Raw genomic sequence first — 24,187 nt, 5'->3', positions numbered from 1 at the left:
TTCTATTCCATTTATTTGTCAACCTTTTCTTTTTTTTTTGATTCCTTCTTTTTGTTTCAGGTATATTGGCAGCCTTCTCCGACATGCAGACTGTGTTTCTAGCCTGCATTTGCACGCTGTTACCGCTGATAGTAGCATTGGGAATTGCATTCGGAGTCAGGTATGGTACTACAAGATTTTGCACTTTCCCGCATTCCCTGCGACAACGCCAATATATATATCGAAACGAGTCGGACGAATAGTTTTTCGAAAAACAATAACAAAAAAAATAAGTAAAAATAAATAAACAAATAATCAGAGCTTACGCAAAGCATAGAAAACGAGGCGGTGATCTTGTATTTGTATTTTTTGTTTTTCAAAATTTTTGAACATCTTACCGATCAAACGAAATGGCTGAAAAAAGGAGATCGGTTTTTTGGTTTCCTTTCCGATTGACGAGAAATAAACGCGGACATCCGCAGGAGTGGAAAAAAAGCAAGGGTGGTCATAAATTCGTTGACGTATCGGTCGAAATAATATCAACGTTACTCCGAGATGGCTACGACTGTATGACCAACCGTCCTACCGACCGATTCCCGTGCGGAAGGATTGACGTTGACAAATGTTGCAATTCAATGGGTAAAGCTCCCTCGACTTTCTCCTCGTCCTTTAGTCTTCAACTTCCAGAATTTTTCCTCGCGGAGATACATTTACCTTCACCTATATATATATGTACATATATATCAACGTTTCGGAATTCATTCTATTCCTTCTCACACCCGACTTCCTCAACACCTCGATCACTCATCCAAAGATACATTTCCCTGTGATCGATAGCGTCGCGCGACGCTCCGTTATTATGCGCCGTACGGTGTATACGTATTCGCACGTATACATGGGGAAAACGATGAATTTGCCCTCAAACCGACCTGCCCCGCGTTGGGATGGTTTTTTTTTTTAATTTTTTTTTTTGGAAAATTTTTTTGGTCACCATCCAACGGATTCCTTTCACCGGAAGTGTGCACAGATCGCCGAACGGGGAGAGGACGAGATTCAAATTTGCGCAGCGCTGTTTTCTTTTTTTTTTTTCTTTTCTTTCACTTTTTCTCGCATTTTTTGCACCTCGATGTAGAAGAGTTTTCGAACGTCGCCGGGTCGGATCAAAGTTCGTTCTTAAGTTTCGCGCGGGTTGCAACGTCCGCCTCTGGATATACATATATGTATCAGGTATGTACACAAGAGCTTGGGGTTCTGGCTTTTCTACTCTGCATTTAACTAGGTTTTCAAGGTAATTAGAGGCGCCTTGTTCCCGTTAAGTAACTGCCTCTCCCCCATCTCTGCCACTTTGTTATCGTTAGCCCTCTCTCTTCGGAAAACCCTGTTAACTTTTATACGAATTACTTCCCCTTCCGGTATATCGTTATAGAGGCGTTAAAATAACCATGCGTACGACCCGACTCTTTTGATACGACGATTCGTCGACGAAGATGAAAAATGAGCCGACGAAAAGAAAAGAAAAAAAAAATAAATAAAAGATAAATTCAAATTCCTCACGTATCATAACTACTCTGATTTATTTCAGGCACGTATGGAGAAAATATCGAAACAGACGTCACAGCTCCCGCGGGCTTCCTTGGTACAAAGGTGTTTGCTCGAGGGAAGACACCGTGGAATCTTTGCACCACAGACCGCATTCGGGAAGCGCAATTATTCAACCAGCCACAAGAGTACTTTCGGCGCAGGATGTGAGTTTTTTCCCCTCTCTCTCTCTCTCTCTCTTTCTCTCATCAAACCGGTGCGATCCCTTTTCTCTCTTTCTTTCTTTCTCTCGCCTCGTTTCGAACGATCGTTTCGATTCGAGGAAGGGAAAAAAAATTACGCTCCGCGTTAGAATCCCGTGCGAGGTGGTCGGTAAGATCGCCGCGCCTCGAGAAGGACTATTTCCCCGGGAATTTGGAAGCGGTAGGAGAAAGACAATGTCCGACGATGAAATTGGCTGAGTTGAGGAGGAGGCTCCCGGACCCCGAAGCGCAGATATACCTCGCCTCGGGTCTATTCAGAGATAACGAAATCTCAGCGCCATCTTATAGCGTACGTAGCCGCGGATTCCTTTCTCTTCGGTATGTATACATACGTATACCAAAGCGTCAAAGTTTCCTCGCGCCGCAATTGTTGTTTTTCTCTCCTCGACTTTTTATCGTCGGTGGAATGAATTAGCCGCAAAAGTTTCATCCTTTTGTATTCAGGGCTGAGAGGAGTGCGTCTCGGAATCGACGCTTTTTTGCGAAAATGAGAAAAAAAAAAGAAAAAAGGAAAAGGAAAACGCGGGGGGGATGAAAATTCCTCGGACACACCGGAGGTCGTCTAGCGTGCGAAATTTTCAATCTAGTTTCGCGAGAAGAAAAATCCTCCGGGGATTCGCGAATACATCGAAGTTTGAAGTTCGTTGCGGAAAAAGAATAGGGGGATTCGAAAATCCCGGAATACATTTTGTCCCCCCCAACGCCGTATAATTCTAGGTGGGGATGAAGTGGGAAGTTAGTTCCCTAGTTTCGTATGAAATTGGTTATACTTTAACGCGCGATAAAAGTTAGTTTCGATCGGTTTTTCGTTTCTCCCCGATACTCCGCGGGTAGCCGGGGGCCGGTCGTACAACGTTACTCCATTAACGCCCATACTGCAAAACAACCTCGCGGTCCCGCGCGATCCTCGACAAACTACAGTAAAAAACGAAATTTCCAACGATTCCCGAATAGAATTGAAAATAAGCAAAAATAAAAAAAATAAAGGATTTTCGAAAACCTGTCGGATAATTTTGAGCCACGCGTATCGGCGTACGAGCTTATATCCGCAACACCCTTCTCGTTCTCGCTTGGTTCAAATCTATGGGAAACAAAAAAGAGAAAAGAAAAAGTGAAAATACGAAAAAAAAAAAGAAAAAAAAACGCAAACGAGCCAGACTTAATTTGCTTTCCAATTCCCGGCTCTCGTAAATCATCTTAATCTTTGCTCCTCGGTAGCGGTTTTCCCTTCGTTTACAATTTGGGCGTGCGAGTCAGGTGGCTGCAAGGGGGGTACGGGATGTACACGGTTTGATATAATAATTACTCACGGTCGTAAGTAACCGTTTGCCTTCGGTTTAATCTAAGCCAACGGACGTTCGGACGGGTCCGCGTTTTCGTCCGCGGGATCGTTTATACCGCGGAGCCGTTCGGTCGTTCGGTCGTTCGGTCGTTCGGTCGTTCAGTCGGTCGGTCGGTCGGCCGGTTTTCCGTGGAATATGCGGAATGGGGGGATAAGGCGCGTAAGCCTCGAACCTCTGAGAAGGTCTTAATTTGCGGAATTGTGGTTAAGCCGGGAAAACGTATTTCGGGTTTGCCTAGCTTTACTACGGATTTGGTAGGAAAATTTTCAACCGTTGCTCCCGCCGGTCAAACTTTCGCGCAATTTTTTTTTGTTTTTTTCTCCATAACGTCACCTCGATACACCCGGCCGCCGCCCAACGACAGTTCTAACATTTTTACGCGACTGTAACTCCGATTGCCCGTATCCAGGCGAGACGAAAATATTTTCAAAAAAAGAACTCAGGTTTTGCTCAACGATTTTTCGATTCAACACTTGGAAAATTCGTACGCCATTTTTCATTGTTTCTACGTATACCACCACACGAGCCGCGATTCGACGAGCGATAGTTTCGCGCGTTCGTAACTATTGAAAAACACTGTTAAATTATTTCGCTAAATTGAATAAATTTTTTTCCCTCCCTTTTTGGAGAGGAATTTTTTTTTTTTGCTTTCTATTCTTTTTTGAATTAGGTATAGCGAGCCTTATTGTTGTCTCTACAATGTCCATTGTTCGAGTTTTGTATGCTTATGAATAACTTGATAATTGACATAGGAGCAAGAAAATTAAATACCTGTACTCTCCGAACAAAGAAACGAGCAAATGAACGCAGAATAGCAACGTCGGAGGAAGAAAAAAAAAAAAAAAAAAAAACATTCGCCAAAGTCTTCATCACGGATATTATCCTCCGAAATAAATCCTCGCGGATCTTATTCGCGTTTTTCCAAGATCCCTCCAAGATGGGGTTATAAAAAACGTTCAATTTTCTCATTTTACCTCCAAGGAAAATCGGTAAAATTGATTCGAAAAATATCAAAATTTGCAAAAACTAAAATCAAATAAGTCGAACAATTTTTGCCGCACGCATAGCGGTAAACGTTACACACGCAGAGGTATGTGTGTTACAAGTTCGCGTGACGTGTGTACAAGTTACACACACGTAAATATATGCGGGTGGAAAGCGTCTGCGAACAGGTTAAGCAAGTACATAGGGGGATGACAGCTGTCGATGGATAACGAAAAGGACTACGATCTTTACCAACAATTTTATATCCTCCTACCGCCTCAGGATCTCCAAAAGCGATGAAACTCAGCTCTTCGCTCGACTCTCCTAGGCACTTCTTTCCATCCCCCCTCCCAAGTTCGAAAAAAGAGAGATGAAAAAATGCAAGTAAAAAAGGAAGAAGCCACCGTCGGCGAGCTTGTAAACATACGGCCCCCGATATTTTCAATCCCATAGGGTTTATAAGCATACGTATATATCGTCGTTCTTTTACTGTCGTTCGATAAAACTTTTAGAGTACCTCGTAGTGTGCAGATTTTATATATATATACATACGTATCACACACACGTACGTGGATGCCCTAAGTACATACGAGATTTCAGGTGGAATTGAAGGAATTTGATTTCACTTTTCCGCGAACACGATGTGAATGCGAGGTACGGCTGCGCTATTGGCTTCTTCGTCTCGGAATACACGTGAGGCGTACGCACACCTACCTACGCGATATACGTTTGACATGTATATCTCCGATTTTTCATGCCGCGTGTGCGTCCAGGTGAAAATTTGAAAAAGAATTTTATCTCCGAGCTTCTCAAATTCGCGGTTGAATCGACGTTTCGCCGGTAGCCCTGCGTAGCTCTGAAGAAAAAAAAACAGAAATAAGGGATGAAAAAAAGCGCTAAAAATGAACAGATCAAACAAGGGCGATAAACGTTACCTGTGTCACAAGTGCCATTTGAATTTCAAACTTGTCCAATAAAACGTATACACACGTGTATAAATAAATGCGGACGACGACGGTATCGGATATCGTAATATTCGCTGCAATTTATCCCGGTTGTATGAAGGTATAAAAATTTTCTCCAACTAAAGAGACAAACAGCCCGGTATTTTGTTGGTACATATATACACGTACGTGCACGGTTGTACGTATGTGTAAATATTTCGCTTAAATTCTCAGCTTGCGTTACGGGAGATGAGGAATGTCGAGTAGTGTTTCTTCGCAGGTGCAGCACAATCGTCAGCAGTTCTTCTAATTAAACAATTAAGTAATACAACCTGGAAGTACACGTACCTTGTTGTGACACACGCGCATCGGCGTACGTGTACACCTATGTAAAATACACGTCGTTTCAACGTTTCTAACGAGAAAGAATATCTACGATATTTTCCTTTTTTTTTACCACGGATCGAACGATACTCAATAAATATACTCGTATAATTGCCTCGGCCAGTGGTTTTTTTCTTTCATTTATCTTTTTTTGTTTCATTTTCATTTCCCCGTTTTTTATCGTCCTGCTGCCGCTGCTGCTGCTGCAGAGGTGCAGCAACAGATAGTTCAAGCGTTAAAAGAAAGTGAGGTTTTGCGGTCGATTTATTAATATATAATCGGCAACTGCAGTAGGTTACACATTCACATGTGTATCTATACCTATACATATTTAAACCCGCATGTAAGTCTGGAGGCATATTATATATCAGAGGAAGTGAGTTTTAACCCAGTGAAAAATTACCAGACGGTTGTTTTGTCGTCGGATACTGACCTAATTTTAATTTAACGTATATAATCTCAATACATAGCTCGTTAGCGAAATGTATACCGTACGTGTGTACGTAAGTAGAAATTCGTCTTTTTTCGTTTCCGTTAACATAATTAGGATTATCATTATTTTTATCATTATCGTGGCAGGAACGAGACGCAGTTACACGCTCGGCTGTCCATTTTTTTTTGTGATTTTTAACTTTTGAGGGATTCGTATTTTCTCTTCTCAGTGTAATGGGAAATTTTTCCACCTCTCTTTTCGATGACAGTTTCCCTCAGATTTCTCGAATCCGGACAATCGAGAGACGGATCTTCGGAGAAATTATATTTCTGATACCGAGACATTTTTTTTTCCGACGACTCATACAAAGACGACGAGAACTCCGCCGAAGAGTGAGAAAGTGCTGCTTTTTATAAGAAATGAAAAAGCAAAGAAAAAACGAAAAAAATATAGAATTCCCTGGAAGTTATTTCCACGGTGTTACGGATCCGCGTCCAACCCTCTCTTAGCGGAATCCTTTCGCCCCTTTGGGCGTTCGAACGTCGTACGGAATATAGAAGAGAAAAAAAAAAAGAAAAAGGAAGAATCGGAGTAAGGAAGGGCGGGAAAGGGAGAAAAGATTCAACACCGTTCACTCGTTGACGACGAAAGGGTACTGATTTTCAAAATCCCCAAAAACATTTCACATGTTTTATATACCGGCTGCACCTTTTCACCGTACACGGTGTACATAAGGAGTACATGGGAAGTCATATTCATACATGGTGCACACCCCGGCACGGCGACTTTTGCGAAATTTCTATTCCGTTGACGCGGTGTGATCAGCGTTATATAACCCGTAGGAATTGCGTTTTGAATTTCAATTGATAAAAATTCAATTTATACGGTCGAACAACCCCCGCGTACTTTACTTCGCCATCACGTATGGATCATTTTTTGGTGCGAGGCGAGAAAAAACGAAAAGAGACAGACGAAAAAAAAAAAAAAAACTTCATTTCCCGAAGCCGCGAAAGAAATCAAACACTCTTTCTCTCGTTTCTTTCGTTTTTGTGCGCGCTTTTTTTTATTTTTTCTTGCTCCCCCAAAATTTATATCATATCTGTAACACTCTCTCGACGTACCTACCTACTTCGCGAGGGTCGAGTCAGTCGCAGCAGCTATTAAATACTTCACTGTCGGTCGCACCCTTCGCCGGATCTTCAGCCCGCAGGGTCCCAAAGCTCGCGGCGCAGAACCGCGCTTGTGTAAATAACAGCTTGGATCAAATGTGGAGCTTTCGACGCCGCGCAACTTCCTCAGCCGCGGGATACCGTCCCCACCGTATAAGAAAGAAGGGAGATGAAATAAAAAACAAAATCAATTGTGCGATTTTGAAAAAAACTCCTTGGTGTCCGACACGCGAATTTCGATTGTTCGAATTTGATGTCCTACTAGACACCAGATTCCAAACTTACCCCGCTCAGCGTTACCTTCGCAGGTTATTCCGTGTCAGAGGATTAAATTCGCGGGGATGAACGTGGACTGAAATAAAGGAGGGGGAGCCCGAGCTTTATCCGATATCGAAATCTAACTGGGCAGTAAATTCGACGCGTTCCGATGTTGCTCGTAAAACGGGTATAAGGAACGTGCGAATTTTCCGCACGTGTAGGAAACGTCAACCGGTGTTCAGCCGCGAAAACTTTCGCACCTTTTTTTCTTTCCCCGTTTTGCAGAAACGCCGAACGAAACCAGTTCTAATTGAGAGTGAAAGAAAATTCTACCAGCTGAGGTCCGACGAGACGCGGCAAAATCGTCTCGGTTACTCGCTGAATCCGCAAAATTTATCCGTCATATGCGGGAAAACTGGAAATGGATGGACGTCGGGCTGAATTGGCAAATTAAATTCGCGAACAAACGTCGCAGCTTCATCTACCTACGTATAGAACCGTGTACCGTACGTAGCAAATGGGAGCGCGGTGTGCGCTACTTCGACCTGCTTTATATAGAAATTCAGCGAACTAACTGCCGAGGATTACGTCGCGATTCCTCCCGGCGACCTTTGAACGTTCGTGGTTTCGAATCCTCGACAATCGCGATCCGGGTGACGCGACGTACGGTATAAAAAATTATTCGTCGCGCGAAAAAAAATTTCCTTCCGATATTTCCGATCCGAGTTCGACGAGATTTCGGGGCGATAATATAATTGGACGAAACGATCGACGGGGGATTAAAAATTCAACGATCCGTACGTTACGTGGTTCGCGTTGAACGGACGATTAGACCGCGAGTGTGAGTCAGACCTATCCATATTTGCGGAAGAATAAAATTACGCACACAGGACGGTACACGCACACGCGCGGATGTTACGAGATGGATTGGCGTCTCCGATGTACTCGTGACAAAAGAATCCATTCTCTCTTCGTTCCTTTTATTCTCAATCCGTTTTCGGTACAAAGAAATCTCCTGTCGTCTTTCCCTTTATTAAATTCGTTCCCGTTCGTTCGCGGTCCAATACAGAAATTCTGCGGTTTCGGTTCGTCTCGCCCTTAATAAGCGTCGGGAGGATATCTTCGATCGTTTTCATCCGTTATATGCTTCGCCTCGTTATCTAGAGCTCGTCACATATTTCCATTCCTCTAGAATCTTCTAGCGAGAAAAAAGAAATAATGCCACTTGACGTATGAAATTTTCTACAAAAAAGACTCACGCTAACGTCGACGGATCTGCTTCATTTTTCCCTATTTTTTTTTTCTTCAATTTATTCATTTCTACAGCTTGAATTTTGCATGTACGCTCACTACGGTATTTCACGTACAACGAATGATACGGGTAAAAAATATATTTTTTTTTCTCTCCTTTTCTCTTCTTTTCGTTTCTTTTCTTTCCTTTTTTTTTTTTTACAAGTGTTCGGTGGTGCGGTAAAATAGATCTGCAAGGGTGCGTAAAATGGTTGCGTATCAAAGCGTTTTCTTGTATACCTTATATCACTCTTTGTCCCGATCTATACGGCTATATATAGACACAGATATCAATTCACATGCTACACGGCTATTTTGCGGGGCTCGCAACAACCCTCGTACATATTTCTACACCACCTACGCCGAAGGGTGGGTGTAGCGGAGAAAAAATAAAAAACGAACGAGTTGTTCCGAAAAAAGTGCAGAGAATCAGAACAATTTTCACCCATATATGCACGTACGCAAATACGAATATGGTTGTTCGAATCGAGAGGGTCTTTTTTTTTCATTTTTCTTTCTTTCTCTCGTTGCAGTTGCATCGATTATTCTGCGGTGAGAACGAGAAAAAAAAGAAAAAAAAATAAAAAATAACAAATAAATGAATGAATAAAAAATTACTGCGCGTATACGCAATGTGTAATTTGACGTGATTAAATTGTTCGTTATTAAGTGCAACGATTTGTAACGGGGAATTGTTTTTTTTTTTTCCTTTTTTTTTTTCGCGGCGAAAAAAAAGTGCAGATTTAGTACTTCAACGTTTAATGTACGGTGCAACAGGACGGCGTACATCTTATCTCTCCAATAAACGAGTTTCACTCTGATAATTATGCCGGAAACAAGCTGTAAACATGCACATCTAATATCACTGAGTGCAGCAACGAAAAAGCTCGGAAAATCGCTCTTTTTATTTCTTTATTTTACGTTCGCTCAAAAACGATTCAATTACTAATGGCAGGTGAGGATTTTTTGAAACCAAAAAAAAGGATTGCAGGTCATGACAATTAGCTAATCTATCTCACCAGCCGTTTCGAAGAGGGGAATTTTAAATAAAAAAAAAAACCATCGATGGAATGAAAAAATAGGCTAGTCGACGTACGCGGAACACCCCGTACGCTGCATCGTTCGGGGCTGTCACTATAATACAACACGAGCTTCGTACGTTAATATAACTTGCATTATCATACTTGTTTGGAAGTCAGCTATTGTTGCTGTATTCGCATTTAACGCTGTAATATACTCACTCACCGTACATACGTACATAGAGATATACATATATATGTACACCTGTATGTACCTACGCGTATACGTATGTATGTTACATTATATGTATAACGTGCAGTTTTCGGTAGTCCAAACTGGCGGGTGCAGGGTCGATGTCCTCTCCGCAACTCCGAACCGTATCGCCCCATCGTGTGCATCGGCTGTCTTTCGAATGTTAATTACAGAAAATAACCAACTATTATAATCGAGTCATCAACCCGTAGGTACTGCACGGATGAAAATTAAACGAGCTGCGTAGATCTGTGAATTGATCAAAAAAAAAAAAAAAAAAACAATCACCTGCTTTTAAAATCGTTAATTTTTCATTAAACTCTAGCGAGAAAAGTGACGTCCTCGTCACAGCCACTCACGAACGGGTAGCGAGATTCTTCATTGAGCACCGCGCGAAATTGAAAACTAAAAAGAGAAAAAAAATTACGATCGAGTGTTCTAAAACGAACGCAGGAAAATATTGAAATTTCATTGTACGACGAGGTATGCACGGATAGGTGAGAGAGGTGCAGTAAATTCGTGAGGAGAATAACGAATCGTCGCGTCGGAGATGTTTCCTCTTCTACTTTACTTCTTTTTCCTTTTTCCTTTTTTTTTTTTTTGTTTTTTCTCTTCTGTCTTCCATCCATGCATTTTCGTCGGAGAAGAGATGCAAATTTGTCGCGTCCTTCGGGCCCACGCAGTGTTTGACTTTCTCTAAACAGAAAAGTAAGCTAAGCCCCGAAGATCGGTAAGAAGAAGACGAGAAGAAGACGGAGAAGAAGAGGGAGGAGAAGTTTCTCGCATCGGGACAAAGACGCATTAGGATATTTCTTCCGAACTGCGGTGCTCTGTAAATTTTGTCCATCAGGAATTTCTCACCGTACGTGAAACTCGTGCACTCGTGTGTGCAAGCTCGTGGTCTAGAGATACGGTCGACGATATTCGTGGTGTTAAAAAATTTTTTAGCGCGCAATGAAAATACGAGGGTTGAAATGTCAACACGAGAGCCAATGACGGTCTTTTTCTGGTTGTTTTTTTTTTCGTCGCTTTTTTTTTAATTTTTTTTTTCAAAGCACGTTTGTCCACGGACGTGTTAAGTGGTGGTGATCCGAAAGAGCCGCTTAACCGAAGCGACTAAATAATGCAATAACGTGCTGCCACTCCGATTTCTATTCAGTACGACTATAATATAATGAACAACGTCTGCTCTGTTCCAATCTTACCACACACGTGTCCTTGGGCGTATGAAAAATCGAGAATGAAAAATTGAAAATACACCCCGTGCAGCAGAATTATTGACATGAATTTTTTGTCGCCGATCCAAGAAACCGAAATAGAAATGAGAATAGATTTTTCTACTCCACGTACTTCGTTTTTTTCAGGCACAGAAAATAAAAGTTCAAATTAGTTAAATATCAAAGTATAGTTCACGTTATCACTCCGTTCGTTCGTGAGATTTGAAGTATGGATTATTGAGAATATTTATTGAAAAACAAAAATCTGTAGAAAGGTGTTTTTTTTTTTTCTCAATTCGAAAAGAATAATTTTTGAATTGGATAAGAACGAGTCACCGTAGTGTATAATTTCGCATCCGATGAAAAAAACAAGTTTTTTTAATCAATGGCGTTTATACGATGGTCTCGGGTGCATATCGGCGAGGTTTCGAATGACGATTAAATATTATATTATAATATGTCAATTTATTACGGTATATTTTTATATATCCTGAAAACAGAAATTTTTCTTTATTTTATTTGTCGTTGAGATGAGGTTTTTAAACTTTAACCGTATATTACGAGGGGGTCACGGCCGCCGTTCGGTGCATTAGGAATAACAAACAAATCGAAGTGTATTTTAAATAAATGTAAATTTTATACGAAATATAGACGTGCAGTACGAAAGCAGCGGGTGCGTATATATATACGTTGCGGATAACGACCTCAGCAGTCAAATTTTACTACAATTGAGCTATTTGCAATTATTGTAATGCGCGCCATGCGGACGACAATGAGCGAAATATGTTTATAAAGAATTCTGAAGAAAACGAGTTCATCGTTTTCTCTCCAAAAGTAGACACTCCGATTTCCGAATGATTTTTAACATCTCTCTTCTTCTTTTCCCAATTTCTTGTATTTTATGCCGCCGCGTTACGGTTCGCGCACATTTCACAAATATTTTCCAACCAATCGAATCACTTGTTTTGTTCTTTTCACTCGTTCCTCACTCCTTTTTTTCTCTCACACTTCAACGGTGAAAATTTGCGACAGCTTAAGTTTCCTCTCAACATTTAATTTGTCGATTTTCAACACTCCTACTGTATTACACCGAGCTTAGAATTTCAATCTTCTTATTTCAAGACTCACGTTTCACGTAGTTTCATATATCTCTGAAGTAAACTTTTAACGGAACCGGATATACACGTAGGTAACTCTCCTCGAGGAATAAAGCTATACAAGGTTTTCCGATTCCTAACGAACTGCAGACACGAAATATACCTACAAGCCACACTTTAAAACTTTTCACAATTAATTTCAATGGAGAAAAAGAGAGAAAACTTTTTTGCACGAAAAACCAAAATCTCAAATAGAATCGAAAAAGTCCGGTCGAACCGGAGTTGCGATGATTTCATTATCGAGAGACGTATAATGTTCAGGTGTAATAGGAAAATCGAAAAATTGCGATGCGAAAAAACGCGATGGAAACGGGGATAAAAAAAAAAAAAAAAAAAAAAATCAAGTAAATCAAAAGTATCGAGTACCGCAGCTGGAAAGCTCGTTCCACTGATCAAACTCGGACCACGCCATTCTCTTTGTTCGATTCCGCGATGCGCTGCGTACACTGTACGTTGAAATACTTTTTTACATCTGCAGCCTAGATTTTACGCTTTTTACTATTATGCAAAAACTAAAAAAAAAAAAATAGAAAAAAGCACCAAACACAAAATCAGAAAACGAACGGACGAACGTCACGGATGTGCATCCCTATCGTTCAGTTTTTAGTTTTTCATAAAAAATTCTCCGAACGGTGTCGAATTTTTTAGATTCAAAAGCAAGGGACGCAGAAGTTTCCGATTTCGTTCGACGCGATTTTTTATTCTCATTCGTCGAATAATGTAATTGGTATCAGGGGCGCGGTGTTACATTCGCTTCGGAATCAAAGGTGGAAAAAAAAAATATTTCTACGGACCGAATTTTTAATCCTCGCATGGACGTGGTTTTTAGGTGCGGTCATCAACCGCATAACACTTATATTGCACTGATTATTTTCATACGCCTTTCATAATTAGACCTCAATCGGCAGCAGGATATTTGCACTTTTTTCAGCTTTTATAGATTCATTTTATACACCGCCCACTGAATTTTGATAACGTAATGTACGCGAATTTTAATAAAGGCGTTTACAATGACGAGGGTAAAACGGAAATAGAAATATCATTCGACGCAACTGTACTGCGTCAATTTTTGAAAAAAAAGATGCCAATTTCATTTCACGCGTAAAATAGACGAACGATGCATCCGAAGCGAAATTTTTTTCGTTTCTCCCAACAAAAAAAAACAACCAACGACTGAACGAAATGAAAAATAAAAGAGAGACAATTGTTTGCACATGAAATTCTCGATGAATCACGTCCGAGGCGCGTCAGTTGCAGTGAAAGTGTTAAAATTTGTTTTTTTTTTTTTAATTTTATTTTGCAAAAATAATAACGGTAATAAATAAATGAATTGAAGAAAAAATCATCAACGGACACGTTCAAATCGTACGACTCGTGTCCGTGTAACTATTGCCACTCTCAATTATACGTGTGAGCGATGTAATTCGTTTTTCTCTCATTCCCTTCTTTTTTCCCATTTTTTTAAAGACGTATAAAAACGAACGATAGGCCGAGTGTTTTAATATTTTACGTTACATTCCCGACGTTGCACATATTCTTAATATTATTATGCACGTACTAAGGTACTACGTGTGTGTGTGTGCGCGCGTGTGTACACCACGTACGCATCTCGAGTCGTTGCAGAATCGTTTCTCGTATGTGTAGATGCAGTTTGAGCCGGGTTTTCTATAGTTATACGAAATAATTTCGCTGCAATTCTCGACACGCAAAGCTTACCATATAGAATTTCGTAAGTAGGACAGATGCATGCATGCCTCCGTACTTATACACTTGTACATAATATACATATGTATATATATATATATGTGTACATAATATATTTCGTTTATCCCGTCTCTATTCGGCGCATCGCGTCGCATCGCGTACCAACGTGTGCAATATAATACATGTACATATGCCAAAGTCAACCGCACCCCGCACCGTCGTCCTGTCGGGACGGTCCCTAGCCACAAAATATTCGCCAATTTTAAAACTCCCCTCCCCTCCCAGAAGGGAAAAAACAAAAAAGAAGAAAATTTTTAAGATAAAATCAATTTCGCTCGACTTTTGACGGTAGGGAAATGAGAAGAGTACGCGTCGTTGTGTAATCGATTTAATTGTATAATTTAAGTATTTTTTGTTTCTCTTCTTCGGTTTTCCGTCGATTTTTTAGAACGCGACGATTTTTCGGTTGGTTTGGTTGTTTTTTTTTTTTGTTTGGATTGTTTAAATTTGTTCTTTTTTGGCTTTTTTTTTTCTTTCTTTTCGTCGTTGTCGTCGTCGTTGTCGGCGAAGAATCGTAGAACTGCAGCACTAGACGTTTGAAGTATAGATAAACTGGCAAGTTCTCTATGCATTGCACAGTGGCGGCGGAAGGGGGCCCGCGCCTGGTCTTATAGCAGCTTGGTTTTTTTCAAAAGTTACACGTGGCCCCCACCCCGGTGTTTATCATCATCTCTTACTATCTCGAACGTACGAAGTGTCGTTTTCTCTTTCCTCGGTATTTCATCTCCCTCCGACTCGATGCTTCCGACTCGCTCGCGCTCCGGCTCGCCTGCAGCCCGGTTAAAACGCAGCGATGCAGAATTGCATGTATTTCCTTCCTCCTTTAACTCATTGGATAACATTAACGGTCTTGTTCCCTCTAGTCTCACCGCCGCTATATACATGCTAACCTGACTTTCGCATTGCTAGACTCGATCCATGCCAAGGCTGACCGGGTACATTAACCCCGACGCCCAACACGACGAGTTCGCCGCTGCTGCTGCTGCTGCTGCTGCTGCTGCAATTGCCTTAGACCGTTCTACTACCTCTGCCTCTGCCTCTGCCGCTGCTGTTGCCGTTTCGGTGCAGTGTGTGCTCAATTCCCGATTCTCAATTCCGACCGATACAAATATATAATATTAGATATACCCACGTAGCTTGCACACGCGAGCTTCGCAACGATTCGGGTTAAACCCACCGGACGAGCTCGCCGATCTTCGCCCATCCGAATCCGAAATGCGAAAAAACAATTTTTCATTTTTTACGTTTTTCCTTTTCCGGGTTTTCACCGATTCTGAAAATACCGATGTTCGAAAGAGGGGAAAATTTCATACTGCGCCCGATCGACGGTGGCCATAAAAAAATTTATCCAATTCGTTGATTTATTAATGTGTTTTTTTGGTTCCCTTCGATTATCGTGAAAATATCTGTCAACCGATGTCAAATATAGCTACCCCCGTATTGGATAGAATCTCAGCTACTTCGATCGAGCAGAATGTGGACGACGAAATTTGCGTGACATTTTATATAATCCAATCGAAAGAATCGCGCGATTATGTTGTCGTTCGATATCATAAAATTTTGATAATTCTCTTTCACATTTAGCGTCGATTCTCCCCCCCGGTGGGCCCCTCGCCACTCAAAAATTATTGATCGATTCAATTTATTCAACTGCACTTTTGACGGGTGCGTGTCAAATTCTTTGACACACGTCCACTCTGTACACGCTATGGAGCTAAAGAAATATGTATTTTCGAGGCACCATTCAAAACGCAGAGGACGTTGACACGCGTACGATAAACATTGGAAAATTTTTTTTCCAAAAAATTTTGCACGCGCCGCGGTGCAACGGGAATAATTGGAGCGCGAGGTATGTGCAAGGTACACAAAATAGTGCAGGTACGATTCGAGTTTACACGCTCGCGATTATTATTTGCCGCTTCTCATCTTGCGAGAAAAAGAGCGAGTCGAATAATCCAGCGCATATTGAAAAATCAAAAGAGAAGAGATGAAAAGAAAAAAAGAAAAAAAATTCTCTCATCTTTCGCACGCTTCGATCGGTATCCGTGTAACGTATACTCAACGAACGAGCGAATTAGAGAGAGAGATAAGAAAGAATAAAAAAGAAAAATGAGAAAAAAGAATAAGATGAAAGTATGTAGTTCCAGTAATTCTTTATCAGTTATTATTCTTATTAAGCTTGAAGATAAGAGCGTCTATTTGTATCGCATAGTCTCAACTGCAGCGAGATAAGTAGCGAGTTTAGACGCGATGTTGAGATGATTTTTCGCTAAATGCGTTGGAGTCTAAAATATGTTTTCTTACAGACGAAACACGCAATTTCCCGAACGCATTTTCTATTGGCTTACTGCCATTAACTGGAACTCTCAATTCGCTCTGGATATTTGGTTGTTTTAAATAGTTTTTCTGGTTTCTTTATTACTCCCGATGTATGAGACGCAGTATAAGTGCAATTTACACTCGAAAGAAATCAATTGCAATATAAATAACAATAAAAAAAGCGTTGACGGTATTTTCTTACACACTTGAGTTTAAAAACAGCGATCTAAACCCCCATCCGAATAGCTCGGAAGAAATATATAAAAATGGAAAAAAGATTGGCAAAGTTCCTCGGAGTGCAGTGCCGCTAACTCGTGTGAAATATGCATACACCTACACACGTAGATTTTCATTTTATTTAATTTTCTTTTTTGCATACGAAAAAAAAAAAATGCGTCTCCTATACCGAAAAGTCAAAAAGTATGTTTAAAAAATGGGAAATAAAATCAAATAAAACAATTAAAGAAAAAAAAGAAGTGTCATCAATTATTCGATCATTTGGAAAGTTACTCCTGACATCGAAAAGATCGAGGGGGGGAGGGGCAAGAAATGAAGAAAATAAAAAAAGGAATTGTAAAAGAATTCGTACGCGCGTTGATCTAATGTTAAATTGGGATTGATTGTATTTAAATCTGTTGACCTCCCTCGTTAAAAATGAAAGCCGAAATGAAAAGAGAAAAAGTTTTATAAATTAGCGATGCAACTTCCGTTTGCTTGACGAATTACGCGGGAATCACTATTATCATATAACGTGTACATGTGTTTCGAAATAAATTTTGCGCGCAAATACCTGCTTCTTACATTTGTCTGTTTTTGTATTTTATTTGATTTGATATGTATGATTTTTTTTTTTTTTTTTCCATTATGTTCACAATCATCAGGTGCACATATGTCGTATGTGCATAGAATATGTATGTTACCGTAAGCAAATATATATTTATTACAATTTGCATTTACCCACAAATCCGACGATCATTTTCGTACGTATAAATGAATATCGATTTCTCGCTTTCACTATATTACAATGACGTAAAGAAAAACTACGATGTTGATCGACAAATTTTTAAATTCGACTGCAGTCTTCTCTCTCCTTTCTTTGATTCTAATATTATTCGAAAATAAAGAGTGAAAAATTGAAGTTATAGAATGAAGAAAAGAAAAAAAAAAAAAAAACGACGTCGCGAGAAAAGAAAAAAATATTTTTATGATTTATTTAGTGTAAAATATTTCGGGTATAACGAGAAAAAAAAAATGAAATAAAATAAAATAAAACAATCAAAGGCGAGCAGAGTTTCAATTCCAAATTTATGTACATCGTTGCGAACTGCGTTCGTGCATAAAACTGGAATGAACGCGACTATGGAGTTATAAATGAAAGATAAATTGCTTATTCATATTTGTATGGAAATAAAAAATTCGTTATGGGAAAACAATCGCGCTGGATAGGTATAGTACATAATACCCACTATTTTCCGTGTCCATGTACACGATGAGGATTTTGAAAAAAAAATAATTTACATTCCGTACACGCGGCCGCACAGTTTCGAGCATTATGTGTATTACGACTTTGCGTTTGTACCGCACATAGTGCACGTATACCACGTTCTGAATATTCAATGTTCATTTACGAACGATATACATAAATAACCACCCCGTTTAAAATAATTATTCATTCAACCCTAGCGACGTCTTTTTTTGAACCTTGTTTTTTTTTTTTATAAAAAAAAAAAAATCTCGTCCAGCACCCAATTGCCGAAATTTTTTCTACGTCGAAAATAGGATGCGAAAATTTTCTCCCCGCAAAGATAGCAATTTTTATCAGCCACCCACGTTCATTTCGTTTAATTCTCTGATCGAACTGTACCAAAGTGTATATATAACGATGGCAGAAATGATGCAAGGCAGATGATGCTGCCAGCTGTGCAGCTCCTTAATAACAGTGACTCTCAAATAAGAAGAGAAGAAGAAAAAGAAGATACGAAAAATCGTAACGACGTTATTAATAAAATGGATACCGTATTTGCAGGGTGCGATGAATTTTCGCAAAGTATTCGAAGATCGATCCCAAATCCTCTGATTTCTGCTTGCGTCGGGGTATGTTCGATTCGAACGACGTTCGAACCCGCCATCGTGAGAGTTGCATCTCTCGCTTTTTGTCTCCCTCTCGTTTCGCTCGGTTCTTTTTTTTCCATCCTAATTTTTTCTTTCCGCTATTTGCATTGCGGCTAGTCCTGGCCAGACGCATCGAAACGAAACATCTGTGTCTATAATCAGCGAAAAAGAGCAAATGAGATAAGCGTCGCCTTTTAAATTTCACCAACTTGGCTTGCACAAACGTCACACGTTATTTTCTTAGACCTCGCGTGTTTTCTACCACACGAGAAAAATTTAATCAAAAATCATCCTATTTGCAAACGATAAAAAAAAAAATGAAGAATTTTTTGCAAATTTGCGAATACTCAAAGCTCGCAATTTACACAGGCGTTGGTATATAATTGATATACTTTACCTCTCTTCATTCCGTTGTTTCGTTTCCTGTTTGTCATATATATATATATTTTTTTTTTTTCTTCATTTGGCGCCGTCAGATTTGGCGTTGCAGAAGTTAGTACAGCGGAGAAATTCCGTTGTTGCTCTACTTACGGAAATAATGAAATATGGGTTAACGTTACGTATACACGGGGATATATAGCTACGTGTACGTGTATGTATAGGTTCGTAGCTCTCTCATTTCAAGGGAAGAAGAGCGACACCGACCATCTGTCTTGGAGCGACGGGGTTTCAGCCACAATTGCGGAGCTTTAGATTCCCACTGAAACGGGGTTCAACACATACGCGCGTACCATTTACGTTTTATAAATATACACGTGACGTGTGTACACGCCGGGGGAACATCCTAATGACGTGGAAATGCGTGAGAAATTTCTTCAAAAATTTTGCTTCGCACGTTACAATCGAGCGAGAAGACGCTACGCGCGACGTCGCTACGCAACGCGAGAGACATTTTCGTCTCCGTTATGACATGCGATATTAGAAAGTCAAAACCCAAAAACTACACTCAGCTGCCTACCTCCGCACCGACGTATATGAGTATTGAACAATATATGCGCGTAGCATAGACGTCATTATGCATTTTAGCCGGTGGTGCACTTCCCTGTGATGCGATGAAAAACTTTGAGTCGCACGAAATTCGCTCTGTGTTTTTTTTTTTTTTTTTTTTTTTCTCGTCCGTGCGGATGTAAAATTTTGTGTACATTTTCGACGGAGTGTCGGCGGAAAAAGAAGGAGAGAAAAAAAAAAAAAAACATAGAAGAAAATAAAGTGGGAAGAAAATCAGCCAAAATTATTACGCGACAATAATCATATTTAATTATTATCTCCGCATCAGCGGCAGGTGCATATCGTTTCATAAAACAGCGCAGGTGAGAGCTGGCGACGTAGAATAATTGTATTATAATTTTAATGATTATTGTTGTTATCGACGTAAGAGGAGAAAATCATACGAGCCAAGAAGAGAGCGGCGGTGTAACTCGTAATTTGCGATAAATTGTTAGAGTTCCAAAAAAAATTGGCAAATTATAACGAAAATCGATCGAGTGCATCGATTGCAACGGGAAATTGCCCATCGACGATCTGTAAAAAATATTTAGAAACCGGAGGCACATTCGATGCTTCCAAATCCAACACGTGTGATCGAGTATGTGTGTAACTTATGTAAAGGTAGTTAATGCGTATACCTTCCTCTATATACTCATGCTTAAAGTCCGGGCGACAGTCATCCGACATTTAAGTTCCATTTCAATCCTGATCCTCATCTCTATTCTTATTCTCATTCGTATTCTTATTCTGATCCTGCCGGTGCCGTAGAGTTTCGTCCTCATCTTTTCCATTGTCCCTTCTCCTCACCACCGAAGAAGCTCGAAGAAGCTCTCAAATCTTAAGTGTACGTATACGTTATACGACGTAGCCGGATCCCCGGTAATCTAGAAGAGAAAATAAAGAGAAAAAAAAAAATTAAACAAAATAAAATTCTACCTGCAACAGAAACGAAATGAGAATAAGAAATAAAGAAATAAAATATGCAATCTTATCGGCAAAAACGGGATGCAAAAAAAGAAGAAGAAGAATAAGAAGAAGAAGAAGAAGAAGAAGAGAGGAAAAAATAAAAAACGAAACATCGGGGCAACAGTAAAATCAAATGCATCTCCTTTCGGGTGTGGTCCGTATCGCGTAGGTATACATGCAATATATGTGTAGGGGTTTTGTACGTGTGGATAGAACTATGCGATGTATAAAGAAAGCGTGTCGAAGATATTCTTATCTCTCAGCGCCAGGCTGCGGAGATTTTTCTCTTACCTCTTCCAAGATGCTCTACGATATTTGAATTTATCGCAAAGCTCGCTGCAGTTACTATTCACAACGTACGTACATGGGACATTCCACGTCAAACGGGCCACTTATTTGCTAAATATTATTCGAACTTGACGAAACTTTTTTAGACGTCTTGGAGGGTCGCAGAAACTATGCTCGCACCATTCATTGAATACGTCAACCGAATTGAGCAACGAATTTTTCCCAACGGTTATCGTGAGTCAATGTTACTAACGAAAAGAAATAGCGCAGATAATAAAATTTGAGAGAAAAGATATTTTCTAGGGTAAATAAAATAATTTGACGGGGTGGAACCGAGCTTTTTCTATATTTTGCCAAATGAAAGAAAACAGAGGAGAAAAAAAAAGAAGTTATTATTTAGCTGCAGCTGTATGGATATGACAGAATTCCCGCGGGAAAAGGATGTATATTGCATGTACGTATACGCGGCTAGATATATAAAAGAAATTGTGGATGGTAAATCATATTTTTTGGCGGAGGGTGAAACTGGAATGAACTGTACAAAAAAATAACGAATCAGAGGGAGAGAGAAAAAATTTATAGAGCTCGAAAAAAAAGTAATAGAAAAAACTATCCTGGCCTTTGATAGAAGTGACGAATGATTACAGATATCACATATGTGTAACACGTATGCTTTTATGAAAATAAACGAACACGCGAAAACTGACGAAGAAAAAAATCAAAGGATTTAATTAAAACAAGTGGGATGTTATTAAACGAAAATTCTACGACCTGCGTCGGGGTGTTTTTATTATTTTCTTTATCTGGTAGAAATCGATCGATTCGAATTTCTTCTACTCTTCGATGTGATTGGAAATTATGCTCTCCTCTATGAACGGATGAGGTATGAAAATCTGGCACAGATTCGTTGAAAGATTTCCGTTCCACGTAGAAGAGAAGAAAAAAAAAAAAAGGAAGCATAGGAACTTGCAGGGGGTTACAGGAAGAAAAAAAGTACAATAGCTGCTGTTTTCTGCTCTGGATCACCCCGATACCTTATCATCATCATCATCATCATCATCATCATCATCATCGTCGTCGTAATCATTATCTCGTGTATCGGTTATCGTCCAACCCCGTTCGTCAATTTTTTATCTTCCCTTATCCATATTTCTTGGGCGTCCGGGCCACGTTACGTACGTAGTTTCTTCCCCGCTGATATTTCGTTTTCATCTGCTGCGTGCCGCGAATTTCAGCTGGCTATTTACCCTCCATCTATAAAAGTCTCCTAGATTTTACGCGTACGTCGTCGGACCCCGAATATGATGGCCGTGATAAACGAGGGCCGATTTCATTTCGCGGGATTTTTCATCCGACGAATTTTTCGACGTTCAACGATACCGCGCAGCGCTGATCCCCGAATAAATTGCGCGCTCCAAAACCATCGGAAAAAATGTCTACGCGACGTAACAAGATTTTTTTTTATTATTATTATTTTTTATTTTTTTTTTTTTCATCTCGATCGATCGATCACCGAACGTCTCAATAACGCCATTTTTTCGATCAAAGATCTTACGACGAGGCGATGGATTTCCTAAGATAAAAATTTTTTCTCATCCTTCGAGCGCGTTAAGATTTGTTTCTGTTGAAAATAAAAATTTCCGTCTACCCCGAGAATAATGAATGATTGTTTCGCGCTCGTACCTCCCGGTGCACCTTATCCTCCTTATAAATGACTACAAGGTAACAAGCCTCGCGTTAAAACGTCTCGTCAATCCTCACGTCAGATTCTTCCTCAACTTCAACGACGTCCTCCTCCTCCTCCTCTCATTCTTCTTCTTCTTTTCGGACTCGCGATTTTCGGATCCATCGCGGCGAGGCCCGGAGCAACCGAAATCCACGTAGTCCCTCCCGTTGCCGATGTACGATACAACGTCCGTTCTTCAACCGCGGGGTGGTTGACCCGCGAAAGGGTCGTTGCACCCGGGAGTCCTCTTTCATACCTCCCCTCGCCTCCCGATTTCCCTTCGCCGTCGGGTTCTCCTCTACACCTCCTCTAACAAACTCCTTCCAAAAGTTCTTGCGCCACTTCGTTCCTGTTCCTCCTGTACGTCGAGAGGCCGGCCGGCCGGCCGGCCGCCTGCCGCCGTTGCGGTCGTTTCTGCTCACTCTGTACAACGTGATTTTCTATACACCCGTAACACCGCCGCATCGCATGATCGTCTCTCCCTTCGACTTTTCGTACCTCCGGCACAACGCACGAACGTACACGGTGTTATCCTCGTGGATATACATATAATTGCGCACTTACATGTTACGAAGAGCGGACATCCTCGACGGCGAAGTACACGCCTCTCGTGGACCTTTCGCAACCCCAAAATATCACGACGTGCAACTTGGCCGCCTCCTTCGTTCGCCGACTCGACGACGAATAACGAGGGAAAAGTCGAAGATCGTTGAAAAAATAACGGAGGTCGTTGCGGCTAATCGAATTTGTGTAGGAATAATTTTTTTCTTTCCGTACGAACGGGACGCTCGGAAACGCGAAGTTGCGGAGGGATACCTGTATACATATACACAGTCGAGAGTAGAATGGGGAATTCAAATGTCAAAGCAGTGAAACTGCCCCCGTAACGGAACCGTGACAAATGGCCTGTACTTTTTCCACTTTTCTTTCTACCCCGATACTCCGACTCCGGAGGAATCGATGACGAAACGCGACAGACTCGAAACAAAACTCACGTATATCTCGAGTACCCGTTAATAAATATATGCATGATTAAAAGAAAAAATAGAAAAACATTTTTACGATTTATCATCCGGTACCAAAAATTACAAGTTCATCTCGAACGCCCTGAATCCTGATCATCGAATGAAATCGTCTGGAAAAAATTCGTCGACATTTTTTATCCGTCCTTTTAACTCTTCTACTTTTTCATATCCCTTACGTGCGTATTTATCGTCATTATATACATTATTTACAACCGGACGACACGCAGATTACTTCGCATCGCGCACACGCTTTTAAGAATACAATTCGTACGTAACGTATCTTTGACACGTTCGTTCGATTATTATCGTAACTTGAATGAACGAACACCCCAACGTATATGCTGTCGTAATTTTTACACTCATTCATTCGCGTCGTGTAACATCGACGTATCACGTGGTGTCGAAGGAGCTTTTCGAAGGAGAGAAAAATCTTCGTGCTTCTAATCGTTACAAATACGTACCGCGGACCTGATCCGATAAAAATTGAAGTTAGAAAAAAGAAAGCAGAGTCACAAGGTGTGACAATTTTTCTAGTGTTTCAGGATGTCCGAAGAAAAAAAAAATAAACAGTAACAAACGATCATGGGAGAGAAGAATTGCGATACATGAGATAACGTTATTTCAATTCTTTTGTGCCGAAAAATGTACGGCACTTATATTGCCCAGCGCATAATGAAAGTCGCGATGATGGGGTAGGGGGGGGAGGGAGTATCTACTCAAGCGTTCGAATTTTCATGGTGTACGGGCACCGCAACGTGTAATAAACTG

General features: G+C 40.5%; 1 protein-coding gene and 1 long non-coding RNA gene across 6 annotated transcripts in view; one reads left to right on the top strand and one right to left on the bottom strand.

Annotated features, from left to right (window-relative positions):
* LOC105689997 overlaps positions 1-24,187 on the top strand; it is an 83,966-nt gene that overhangs the window by 27,817 nt on the left and 31,962 nt on the right. Inside the window, exons 3-4 of the mRNA XM_048654177.1 lie at positions 61-160; positions 1,562-1,724. Coding sequence (XP_048510134.1) covers positions 61-160; positions 1,562-1,724 — 263 coding nt within the window. The remainder of the gene's footprint in view (positions 1-60; positions 161-1,561; positions 1,725-24,187) is intronic.
* The window catches only part of LOC125500650, a 36,818-nt gene continuing 18,480 nt past the window's right edge, over positions 5,850-24,187 (bottom strand). For 2 of the 5 annotated variants that reach the window (XR_007278083.1, XR_007278081.1), the window contains exons 2-3: positions 18,825-20,298; positions 5,850-18,579 (exon numbers count right to left, since the gene is read on the bottom strand). This is a non-coding gene — a long non-coding RNA (uncharacterized LOC125500650). The remainder of the gene's footprint in view (positions 18,580-18,824; positions 20,299-24,187) is intronic. The other 3 variants (XR_007278085.1, XR_007278082.1, XR_007278084.1) reach the window with 3 other exon arrangements.

The sequence above is a fragment of the Athalia rosae genome, chromosome 4 (genome assembly GCF_917208135.1).
Source record: "Athalia rosae chromosome 4, iyAthRosa1.1, whole genome shotgun sequence".
In the NCBI taxonomy this organism is placed as follows: Eukaryota; Metazoa; Arthropoda; class Insecta; order Hymenoptera; family Athaliidae; genus Athalia; species Athalia rosae.
The sequence above is the reverse complement of the archived record's forward strand: the minus strand, read 5'-3'. Positions and strand labels throughout refer to the sequence as shown.